The 12,844-nt window shown below is 43.1% G+C and overlaps 1 protein-coding gene across 1 annotated transcript; it reads right to left on the minus strand.

The window, feature by feature from the left end:
- Positions 1 to 5,068: 5,068 nt before the first annotated feature.
- EDN1 (endothelin 1) lies at positions 5,069 to 12,201 on the minus strand. The gene is made up of 5 exons (XM_055263920.2): positions 11,525 to 12,201; positions 9,721 to 9,889; positions 8,135 to 8,290; positions 7,830 to 7,970; positions 5,069 to 6,305 (listed from the first exon to the last, which is right to left on the minus strand). The coding sequence occupies exons 1-5, from the start codon at positions 11,586 to 11,588 to the stop codon at positions 6,200 to 6,202; spliced, it is 636 nt and encodes a 211-aa protein (XP_055119895.1). The 5' UTR covers positions 11,589 to 12,201; the 3' UTR covers positions 5,069 to 6,199.
- Between the last annotated feature and the right edge of the window lie 643 nt (positions 12,202 to 12,844).

Below are 12,844 nucleotides of genomic sequence, written 5' to 3' on the forward strand. Positions count from 1 at the left end.
AGATTTAATCTTACAGGTAACTTGTCCCTCTTGCTCCTTCCTATTGCAGATCTAGGGCCCCAGGAAGCCCTGGTCTAAGGCAGATCTTGACTTTGGCAACCATAAAATTGCCCTGCTAAAAATCTCCAAGAAGAATGTAAATTCGTACACCCTCTGTGGAAAACAGTATGGAGAGTTCTCAAAGAACTAAAAGTAGATCTACCATTCTATCCAGCAATCCCACTACTGGGAATTTACGTAAAGGAAAAGAAGTCAATGCATCAAAAAGACACCTACGTGAGTATGTTTATCACAGCACAATTCACAATTGCAAAGATATGGAATCGACCTAAGTGCTCATCAACTGATGAGTAGGCCAAGGAAATGTCGTATGTATATATCATGGAATACTCTTCAGCCATAAAGAAAGAGCTAAATGATGTCTTTTGCAGCAACTTGGATGGAACTGGAGGTCATTATTCTTAGTGAAGTAACTCGGGAATTGAAAATCAAATGCAACATGTTCTCACTTATAAGTAGGAGCTAAGCTATGGGTACACAAAAGCATACAGAATGGTATAATGGACATTGGAGACCCAGAAGTTGGGGAGGATAGGAGCGGGTAAGGGCTAAAAAACTACCTACTGGGTACAATGTACGCTACTTGAGTAAGGGATGCACTAAAATCCTAGACTTCACCACTATACAATTCATCCATGTAACTAAAAACCACTTGTACCACTAAAGCTATTGAAATAGAAAACATGTAAAATAAAAAAAAATTTTAAGTAAAATCTCCAAGGAGACAAGGTGACCCTTAAGGTCTTTTTACTTCTCCCAAAGGTCACCAGAGCATAAGGGAGGGGAACGTGCAGAGAGAGGGGCATTGCCCAGAGATGACTGTGCAGCAGGACACCAAAGGTGCATGGGCAGAAATATTTGGTGACAAACCTCCACGGGCATGAAGATAATGTCATCTCACTCAGTGAAGCTGTAAAGAGAATAATTTATCAAGCAGAGAATGGTTTCGATACTTTTAAATCTGATATACACAGGAGCACATACCAGTGAGACTATTCTGGTCTGTAAAACACTGAAATGATTTCATCCTGGTTAGTAAATAGCCCTAGCAAAAAGAAGCTTGGAAATTCCATCCTGGCTGCCCACCCCTGCCCCAGATCACAAGGCCCCCTACAGGCCAACATCAGGAGGTTGAACACCTAGCCCAGCCAGAGTCCATCAGGAGCCTGCCCCACAGCTCTGTCGCAGCCTTTTCTAATTGGTCAGTGCCCATGCCATGTCAATGGTCGCTTAATATTGTGATTATTATCCCTGAATACTTCCACAGCAACTTACACAGAAGGGGACTGGAATGACTCGGAATGTGAAGAATAAGAATAGGATGCAGAAACCCAGAAGACTCTAAATGGGCAAAACTGCATGCTGAACTCCCGATGTGCTGCCTTTCTGAGCTACAGGCAGCCTGCCGTCCCTGGGACCCAACATTTCCATCATTCATTGTCTCCAAGGCCTAAGCCCTTCTCTTTTTACTATCTAGTGGCACCAGCCCTAGCTGTCTCTCTGATTACTGCCCAAGATTTGAGGAAATTTGATGGCCGCTGCCATCACATTCATCACTCTACTTCCTCCGATGTATTGGCTCTATGGCCAGTAGTTGTCAATGAAGTTGTCATGGCTTCATGGCACCAGATTTGAGGCAAGCCTTGTAAATGCCAGCAAGTTTTCTGCCAACCATGCATTGTCATAATAAGAATGATGCAGTAAACAAAAAATCATATGACAGAGACGTTCAAAGCTAGGGCTCAGGGTACATACGGAGCTTTGATCTTCCTAAGAGAATAAGAACAAGTTCATTCCACTCACAGCTCACTCACAAGCTGGAAATAATCCACGTTAGTCCAAGTTGCAGGTCCGGTGTATGCCCTTGGCGCTGGAGGAGTTTAAGAAGAAAGGGTCAGGGGTCCTGGGTTCTGGTATTGCTATCTGCCTGATGCTGGACTCTGGATGAGTCACTCACCCTTTCGATATGTCTCTTTCCTTGGTGGGCAGATGGTTACATGATATGGTCCCAGCTTCCTGAAAGGACTGTTGTGTGAGGGTAGGGTTCGAATGAGAGAAGGGATGTGAAAAGCTACAGGAAACCAAATTCTCTACAAAGATGAGAGGTTACTGTGAAATGTGGAACATTCACTTGCAACAGATAAATTCTGAGCTCCAGACCCAAGGTCCCCAGGAACTGTGAGTGTAAAGGTGAGATAAAGCCAAGGTAGAAGGGACTCTGTTAAGAACATGGGCTTGAAAGCAGCGTTTTACACATTGAGAACTTAAGTTTGAAAACAGGCATTTTCAAGACCTTAGACACAGAGGAAAAAATAAATAAAAAATAAAAAACCAGACCACTGCCTTGCATTGTAGAGTAAAAGAGTAAAAGAGAACTGACCAGGCCGGGCGCGGTGGCTCACGCCTGTAATCCCAGGATTTTGGGAGGCCAAGGTGGGTGGATCACCTGAGGTCGGGAGTTCGAGACCAGCCTGACCAACATGGGGAAGCCCCGTCTCTACTAAAAATACAAAATTAGCTGGGCATGGTGGCGCATGCCTGTAATCTCAGCTACTCAGGAGGCTGAGGCAGGAGAATTGCTTGAACCTGGGAGGCAGAGGTTGCAGTGAGCTGAGATCATGCCATTGCACTCCAGCCTAGGCAACAAGAGAGAAACTCCATCTCAAAAAAAAAAAAAAGAGAGAGAACTGACCAAGAGATTTCCCCCTTCACTCAGATAGATTCTTTGGTGAGTCAAGTCTAAAAATAATAATTAAAAATTCTTGGTTATATTCTATTTTATCCTATAGACATTTACTTAATGATGCCATGAGACAGTCAGACTCCTTATAGTCCTTTTTTCTTCCCCTACATTTCTTCTCTTTCCTCTTGAGGAGATGGGTCTGCTAAGCACTGTCTACAAGGCTGGGAGGCAAAGCTTTCATAAAGACTGATTTTGGCTTTAGTACCCAGAGCATTCTAGCAAGGTTTGCCTGGGCATCTGTTTCTGCAGACCTCCAGGGGCCCTCTGGCTGAAATAGTCATGCTTAAGTTAACTGTTCAGGCTCCGGAGACGCTACAGCTCCTTCTGTAATCTTAGGTCAGTCACCTCCCTTTTTGGGCCTTGGATTTTCACCTGGAAAGACAAAATGTTGCTCTTAATGTTAGCAAGAGTTCTCCTGAGGGAGCTCTAGATTAGTCCAATGCCCAAGCTGTGTTTTGGGGGAGTACAGACAGTATCAAAGCCAGTGGATCCATCAAAAAAGATGCCAATATCTGGTGGTGCAAATGAAGTACCCATTAGTAGCTGTTCCCTCTGCCCTGGCAAAAATTACCACATTCCACCTAGAATTCTCTGGTTTCTGGAGTTCTGAGATCAGAGCTTGCCTGGGCTATCAGTGTAAAGAGACAAAGCTGTCCTATGTGGCTTTCCAGAAACCATGCTTTTACTGGAAAAACAGCAAGAAATGTGACAGACCATCCCATCAGTTTACCCTTCAAGCTGACATGGCCTGTAATATAATTGCATGTTTCCTCTTCATGTTTGAAAAATATTAATTTTCTGTGAGTCTCCCAACTTATTTACTGCAAATCCTCATGCCCTAGAGTGTCTACATCATCCCTTTCATTTTTCCTACTGGAAACTAAGCAGGAAGCACGGGAAAAGAGGGCTTAAGGGTTTGACTGACGAAAAACCCAACCAAAACTCATCAATCTGACTTACTATGTTGTCCTTTGGACTGTTTTGTTCAGTGGCTTCTCTCATTCTGACTTCCTCTTAAATGTATTAGATCCATGTCTTCTAAGCTCAGATGTTCATTTTTTTTTCATGCCACTTCAACTTCTTTATGTAATCTCAAACTCTTTCTCAGAGGTATGAAATAAACTCCGCTCAACTCCCTTGTTTAACAGATGAGAAAACTCACGATAGAAGGAAATTGAATCGTTTGCTCAAGATTAAATACTGGCCAAGTTCAGACCAAGCACCTTGTCAACGTGGGCAAATCTTCACAATTTTCTTGAGAGTCACACACTGAGAAACAGTTTACTAGATACAGTAAGCTTTATAAACAATTCCCCAAAGACATTGGACTGTGCCTTAAAGAGAAAAATGAGGATCAGTGAGGACGGAGACTCTGCCCAGGACATTGATTACGCACGCCTGAGACTGTTATTTGAAACCCTTCTGATGTGTCACTGTTAGGACGACAGTGATCACTACAAGCTAATATTTCATAAATGCCAGGAATTCCTTCAGACACTATTAGAGAAGGGCAAGGAAGATTCTCGAGGGCTGATCAAGCTCTCAGAGAATTCAGTTAGTAGTGACCATCTGCAATACTGCAATTGCAATACTGTACTCTCCAGTGAGTTGACAAGGCCAGCCAAGGCAAAGTGGAGAGGAAGTGGTGCTTTGTGGCAGATGACCTAGAATCAGTACCTGGTGTCTCTACCTCCATGGGCACATGGCCAGTCCTAGGCGATCACGAAGAAGCAATGGTACTCAATGTTCCTTAAGTAACAACATCCTTAATGTGAGAAAATAAAAAGCCATCGGAAACCTCTACTTGCTCTGAGCAGGCCATTTTCTAAAAGCAACTTTGGTATGTAACTTTGCATAATTAGGTATGTTTTGGGGGGTTGTCTTGCCATTACTTCCTTCAGTCCATTAATATGGATAAAGCATCTCTCACCACACCATCAGCTTAAACTGCTGAATCCTGCCTAATAGGCTGAGCCAAGTTAATGGATGAAGTCCCTGGAGAATTTTCAGGTGAAGGGGAAGCAGGAGGCTGCTACCCAAGAGAAGACAGAGGCGTTAAAGCTGCTTTTTTGTTTTGTGTTTTTACCTCAATGCAATATAAAATCAACATTTAAGATACAGATAAAATTCTTTATATAATTAGCTTAGACTGTAATATCCTTCTAATTGTCACTTTTCTATGAAACCATCTTTAACCATTTGCCTTTATAATATGTAATCACTTTGGCCCACTCCTTACAAATTTCAGTAATGATTCAAAATCAGTACAGTAAGGAAAAAAATATTTATTTTCTAAAGTCATTACCTTGACAGGCAAAACAAAGCATGTTCTCAATTTCATTTAGAAATACATATTTTAAAAATACATAGACCAATATGGCCTGCCCAAACAGATATTTAACATGGTAAATATAAGGAATAAATTGTTTGAATATAAATATCTATAAAAAAATAAGTACATCAAAATTCAATCCAACCTCTTTCATTAGCCGGTTATATAAAGGAAAATAATTTTACTGCTTTAAAGCATAACAAACACTTACTTTTCAATATATTTCATAAACAACCCTATACCATTGTGTCTCCAAAAATCAAGGACAGGGCATCTCCTGATTTAATGATCTTTTTTTTCTTATGGATCAGAGCTAGTAGATTACCATAAAAATATTATATCTACTGCTGACACATTAGACCAGGCTTCTGCGAGGCTAGGATTTAGTATGGGGGTTGGAGGAAGGAGCAGCAGGGGTGGGAAGAGTGTGGGGAGGCAATAATTAAATGTGGGAAATACTTCTGCCAGAGTGCAATATAGGTGAGGTAGACTCATATTCATGAAACATATCCTGATTTATGGAAGTAACAGTTTCATTCAGTTACACTGCATTTTACAAATTTAAACAAAAGTCTTTCTTTTTTTTTTTTACTTGCATGTTTGTCTTTTGAGTATGTTTTCAATTTGTGCATTCCTTAGAAAATCTTTGAGTGGACTTTGGAGTTTCTCCCTGAAATGTGCCAGGCGCCTGAGTCAGACACAAACACTCCCTTAGGACCTTCGTCAGAAACTCCACCCTTGTGTGGAATCTCCTTCCTCTCTCTCTGGAGGATGCCACCCGAATTCGAACGTGACTGTGCGTTTCTGCTTTCTGAGAGGTCCATCGTCATCCCCAGATGAAAGAAGAGACCAAAGCAGTTACCACGGATGGAAGCCAATGAAGATGGTTTGGGGGAACTCCTTAACCTTTCTTGGAATGTTTTGAACGAGGACGCTGGTCCTTTGCCAGTCAGGAACAAGCAGAGAGGATGCTCCTGCTCTGATCCCAGCCAGGGTGGAGAGTGCAGAGTTGGCCACAGGGCTCTCCGTGGAGGCTATGGCTTCAGACAGGCCCCGAAGGTCTGTCACCAATGTGCTCGGTTGTGGGTCACATAATGCTCTCTGGAGGGCTCGCCTTTCAGCTTGGGATCATGAAAAGATGATCTGACGCTGTTTCTCATGGTCTCCGACCTAATAAAGCAAGATAAGAGAAAACAAATGTTATTTTAAAAAATCACCCTTTGGCAAAAGAAACATCTGAAATTAGAATCTGGCACAAACAAAACCTGAATCTGGTTGTGAACTTTCACCACCCACCACAACTCTTTGATAAAACCTCAAGTGATATCTATTACCATTGTAAAAATAAAGCCTGCCCCTACGCTTAGAATGGGAGAGAGGGGTCATATGGTCAAGTCTAAGGGGAAGTGGGCAGTAAATACAGGTTTTAAATAAACTAGAGGTGTTCTGGTTTCTTCCACAGCCCCATCCCAACCTTCATCACTATGAGACCCTGCCTTGAGGAACTCAGCATAGGTTTTGAATAGTTATGGCCTTCTTAATAAATTGACAGTGACTTAGTTGAAAAGACAGAAAAAGAAAAGAAGCATACGGTAGGCCCAGAGCAAATACTTTATGGCAATTATTTTTAAAAAGATTTTTTTTCTTTGCAGGCCTAATGTTTTCCTTTTACAGAGGGAGGAACTTAAATGTTGATTTAATAGTTGGCATAATAAAAACTCATAAAAAATTCCAGGTTAGTTCAGAAACTGATCTGGCCTGCGACCATAAATATGGAAACTCTCATAAGCAGGTGTGAAGAAACCGATAGCTAAGGCTGCCCCACAAATCAATAATAAACAACTCAGAAGTAGTTCTTGACTGCCTGGCCTGAGCTCAGAACACTTTAATCATAGAACTTCTTGCCACTGGATTTCTAGGAAAAGTTTCCATAGACCATGATAGAAAAATGCAGAACATGTGATAGATCAGACAGTAGGTTTCCTCCTTCAAGCTTGTGAATTCCAAAAAGTTTAGGATTTGGAAGGGTTATCACCAAAGAGCAGCTCAGCACAACTCTATGATGTTGCCTAATCTAGATCCCTTCTCTGTCCCAGCACACGACTGACCAGGAAAAGACAGAGCTTTTTGGAATGACATTGGCTCTGCACCAAACACATTTCCCTATTAAAAAAAAAAAATCATAGACCTGAAAAACGGCATGTTCTAAATTCTACCAACCCTATCTAATGACTTTATTTTTCCTTTGGCCATCTGAATAACTGCAACTTATTGAAGAATTTGATTATCCATGACATTTTGATTCTTTTTCTAAATGTCCTGTCCCCAAAATGATTTTTGATTTCTCAGGGAAAGTGGTAAATACATTGACTCAGAGAGGCAAAGGCTGTATATAACCAAATGACAAAGGCATCTCTGGATATATTTTGGTTGGGAAATCTACCTGTAGATGAAATGGTATGTGTTGAAAGTACAGAGGACATCAGTTTGCATTCCAGAGCTTCGTGGAAATATTTAAGAGGGATTCTTTTGCTCCTTTTAATCTATAGGATGCATAGATCTCCTCTGCTACTGTTTTCTAAGTCTTTCGCCTGCCCAGGTAAGAAGGGCTGGAGGAACAGGCTGCTGGCATCACTGACCGGGCCTAGTTGTTCTTGTGAACCTCTTACCTAATTTTTCTTCCTTCCCTCTTACCTGGTTTGTCTTAGGTGTTCCTCTGAACTTCTGATTTTTCTTCCTCTCACTAACTGCTGATAAATACACTTTTTCCCAAGTTTGGAACAGTCTTTTCCCTTCTTGTGATTATTCCAGCCTTTCTCCATAGTGTCTTCAGCCCTGTTAAAATACACAAGGAAAAACATTTCAGCAATGTTATATTCGGCTTTGCCCTGACTTTCAATGTCTCTGTTACTCTCTCTAAAACAGGAAGGCAGTACCATGATAGGAAGGAGTTCAGGAGGCTGTTCAACTGATTGAAAAGCAAAGGTGTTTCTGCTCACCTGAGTTCTTTTCCTGCTTGGCAAAAATTCCAGCACTTCTTGTCTTTTGGGCTAGCACACTGGCATCTATTCTCGCGGTCTGTTGCCGTTGTGGGAAGTAAATTCTCCAAGGCTCTCTTGGACCTAGGGCTTCCAAGTCCATATGGAACAACGTGCCTATTATCCAAAGAGAGAAAGAAACTATATTAGCATAATTAATAGTCTTTAAAATGACACACGGGTGCGCCCATTCCGCTGGGCACACAAGGAGCTCATGACATAGCACTTGGGAGCGTCATTTCAGAGGGTAAAGTGTAACAACAGCCAGGAACACCTGTGCATCAATGGCCCTGACTGTATGTATCCAGGCAGGAGAAAACAAGTTTTTCTAATTCGGTGGAATTCCATTTCAACTCTTCACAAAGTTTAGTTTCTTCTTGACACAAGCAACATTGTTTTTTTGTCAAAAATTAGGACATCTCTGCTTGGCATCTGCTTTATATTTTCTTCCTTTTCTAATGGTCTATTTAGTTAACAACTATTTATGGGTACGCAGTGGGAACAGGGTTTTAATGCAAAACCATGACTCACAGGATTTTTAAAACCCATTTTCAATTCAAACCACGTAGGATACTGCTAAAAGTGCCACCATCCCCCCACCAACCCCGGTGGCTGGAGAAGGAGGAGGCACATGTTCACACATTTCTCCTGCCAGTCGGTGATATCATATGGTTGTGGAAAGACTCATTGACAGAAGGGTCTCCAATAATTTCCAATGTGTCCATTTTCATTCTCATCTCAGAAATAAAGGCCTCCCTTTGGAAGTACCACCTTAGTAATCATTAGGCTCCTTGTGGTTTTGGGTGTGGTTTGATATTGTTTGGGTTTTGGTCTTCCTTTGCCATAACGGGACATTGTATGCATAGTAAATGTGTGCTTGTTTATGACTGCTTCTGATAGATGATGAACTAGTGTCCAGGGCAGAAGGGGAAAAACTACTTTTCTTCTCTGTAGGTGAAAGAGAAGCCTATGGACAGTATTTCTATTTCGGTTCTGAAATGGGCATTTCTAAAGGGAAAATATAGCAGCAAAGGAAATCCGGGCTCCAGTTCAAGCTCTGCTACAAACTCACTGCTGCACAAATGACTTCCACACTTTGAGCCTAGGTGTTTCTATAAGTAAAATTAAGAGATTCTAACCCTCTATATAATCCCTTCTGCCTCAGTCTCCACCCTCCCATGAGAAGCACAGTTGCACTAACCCACATCTGACCACAATTATTCCCGAAACCCCATCAGATGCCACTGTGAGAGTGTCCCCCTGAGGCCCTCTCACCGAAAGTTCCTCATTTGAAATGTGCAGCGGCCTCCTGCTTGTCCCATCATGAGTAGCCTGAGCTACGGAGCCTCAGAAGACCCTCCCCTTGGTTGCTAAGAACCAAGCTGTCATTATTTTCAAGAATAGAGGGAAACTGTCCCCAATGAGGTGCTTGGATGTTGTTAGAAGGGCTACCTTCAGAGTCCATAGAAAAGAGACTGTAAAACTGGGCTCCTGGTGGAGCCAGCGCTAATGAATGACTAGGGTTACGATGCCCTCTAGAGACTTACTCGGGAGTGTTGACCCAAATGATGTCCAGGTGGCAGAAGTAGACACACTCTTTATCCATCAGGGATGAGCAGGAGCAACGCTTGGACCGGCGGAGCCGCCAGGGTGGACTGGGAGTGGGTTTCTCCCCGCCGTTCTCACCCACCGTGCTGAGCTCAGTGCCTAAGACCGCTGGGGAGAGAAAGAGCAGGTCAGTGGGGGATGTCTCCTCAAACGCCGAGAGACATGCTGGATCACAGTAGAGTCAGAGCTAGCAGAGCAGATAAAAGCAGATGAAGCACACAGCCTGCCATCAGCAAGAAACACAGAAAAAAAGGCTCTTTATTTTTTTCCCTCCTTAACATGACTTCACCTTTCGCCTCCCCCTCATGCCCTTGGCTTATCCACCTTCAGGGAGATTACCCAAATGCCGAGGGGACAAACACCTGAAAAGGGACTTCCCCCAGCCCTCTTGAAGCAGGCTCAGGGAAATGCTGTGGAATGCTGCCTGTTGAAAATCTGGTTGGCTTCTACAAGGAACTTGGTAGGACAGCACAATCCACTGAAGCTTAACATTGGCACATGACTAAAGACAAGAAATCACACTGTTATTCCTAGCTTTGGGGCCACTTCCCCATTCAGGATGACCCTCTCTTTAGGAGGTACCCATCTACTTCACATGCTGTGTAGGGCACAGGGTACCCCAGATGATATATATCTTTCAAAATTAGGTGGGGAAAATGATTGGAGAGAGAAATTAACTATACAATATTCAATTCAGGAGGGTAACTCCATAGAAACCAGTGACCTAACGTGGAGCTGAGAAGCAGGTCAGGGGACCGAAGGTAGCCTGGGTGGATTTTGAATTCCGAATCCCTGGGCATCAGGCTTGTGTGGGATCCGCTGCCTCCCCCTTCTCCACTACTGCCTTGCCTCTTCCTCCTGACAATTTAGCCATGCAGCTTATCTGCCCAATTTTGTACATTTCAAATGATCAGACACATTCCAGGATTTTCATTCCCTTGACATCCTTTCTCTTTAGTCAGGGTCGCGAAAAGACAAAAAAAGTGCGCTGACCCTAAAAACGGGGGGGACCCGGGCAGATGCACACACACTGCCTAAATCCTTAAGCAGCCAAGAATTATCCTAGCTCTCCCAGCACAGGTGAATAAAACTGAAAAGAGAGCTCACACTGTTTTGGGTGCCAAAAACCTGCCAAAAGAAACCTAAAGTCAATGATGACAAATTTTAAAGAAAACATCTGCTTCACCCAGAATCCGCCCGCGGGGAGTGGTGGGGTGGGGGGTGGTAGTTAGTCAACAGACGTTTGTTCTGCAGGTGATTTTACTGCACATACATTGCTGGAACGACTTGGATAAAATTCCTTGGCTTCAAGCTGGAATGCTTAAATATTTTACATGTTAACACACTATTAAAATTGTGTTTAAATAAGATTTAAGTTCCTATATGTCCTGTGTACCTGTATAAACACATATGTTACAAACATACATTTGACTAAATTGTATATGTCCCTACACTTCTTATTTTTTAAAAGCCAAGGAAACACATAATGGAATAATAATAATAAAAAGATAAGTTATTTTAATGCCATGTTATAGTCAATTGCATCTAATTGTATTCAATAGAGGAATTTTACATTTTACACTAGAAGACTTAAGTAGCTTTCAGCAATAATTCTCAGACACTTGCTCTCTAAGCTGCAGTCATAAAAAGAACGGGGAAAAATAGAAGCAAGAAAAGCATGAAGGTGGATAAAAACACATTAACTTGTAATTCCGAGACTTACAAGTCAACGAGCGTGCCTACCTGTTTCTGGAGCTCCTTGGCAAGCCACAAACAGCAGAGAGAAAATCATGGGCAAATAATCCATTCTGAAAAAAAGGGATCAAAAACGTCCCGTTCAAACTGAACCCAAAGGAAAACGAAGAAAAACAGCTTCAGTTCCCTCAAAGCGCTGCGGGTTCCTCAGATCTCAAAGCGATCCTTCAGCCCAAGTGCTCTTTAACGGGGAGAAAAGGCAGTGCCTGCCAGGAGAGAAGGCAGCGAGCGGAGCGTCTGCAGGCGCACGCGGCGGCGGTGGCGAGTCGGGACTGCAGGAGGCGCAGGACCCGTTCGCCTGGCGCAGATGCAGAGGCGCGTCTGACTTGGACAGCTCTCCGCCGGCTTTTTATATTGAACCCCTATTAGAGTGGGGGTAAACAGCTCCGACTTTATTCCAGCCCCAGACAATGTTATTGTGTTATTAGTCACCAACAGGCAACGTGCAGCCGGAGATAAGGCCAGGCCCGAAAGGAAATCACTGCTAACTTCAGAGGCAGACGCCCGCCGTCTGACAATTCGGGGGCAGGGCTAAGAAAAAGAAAATACCCATTAGAGACCTTTGCTAAACCTGCCCGTGCAGTGCTGGAGTCCGCTTCCCCTTTGCAAGCTGCCAGCCCTGGAGTTCAAGAATCAGAAGAGGGGACTCCAGAAAAAAAGTCATACCATTGGTATGAAAAGTATGAGCCACAGTTTAAACAGATTGTATTGTTGTGTGCGGGGAATTTTTTTTTTTAATTGTTGCTCTCTTCATTTTCCTTTTATGTCTCTCCGATTCTAGTCTCAGTCAAACAAGGGAATGCTGTACCTCGTCACTCTCCCATTACTGGGGGTCAGACTATTTTGGCAGATCAACGTACTTTTCTCTTTAAGCCCCTTCCTGCGGGTCTTTTTTGCTAGAGTTCTTTGCATCTATCGGAGAAAGATCCGTGAGGGATTGGCAAGAAAGGGAGCTTAAAAAAAAAATCAGAGCTCGTTTAGGCACATGCCCAATCTTTTCCCTATCACTGATCAGAAGCCCGAATAAGTTCTTTTGTGTGTCCACACTTCCCCTGCGGAGGACGCCGATAAACTGATTGAAAAGCAAAGGTGTTTTTCGTACAGAACTTAAATCTTAAGATTGGTCGGTGCCACCAATCTTAAGACATGGCGGGAGAAGAACACCAGGGGGAGATGAAGAGCTACAGGGGCTGATGTTTTACTAGGACAAAAGGGAAGCCTTCTAAATGGCAGAAGAAAACGCAACCTGGCTTGGGGGCCGAGGAGGGTCAAGGAATGGTGCCTAACATAGGAAGGAGGAATGCACCT

The sequence above is a fragment of the Symphalangus syndactylus genome, chromosome 23, assembly GCF_028878055.3.
Source record: "Symphalangus syndactylus isolate Jambi chromosome 23, NHGRI_mSymSyn1-v2.1_pri, whole genome shotgun sequence".
NCBI classification, from domain to species: domain Eukaryota; kingdom Metazoa; phylum Chordata; class Mammalia; order Primates; family Hylobatidae; genus Symphalangus; species Symphalangus syndactylus.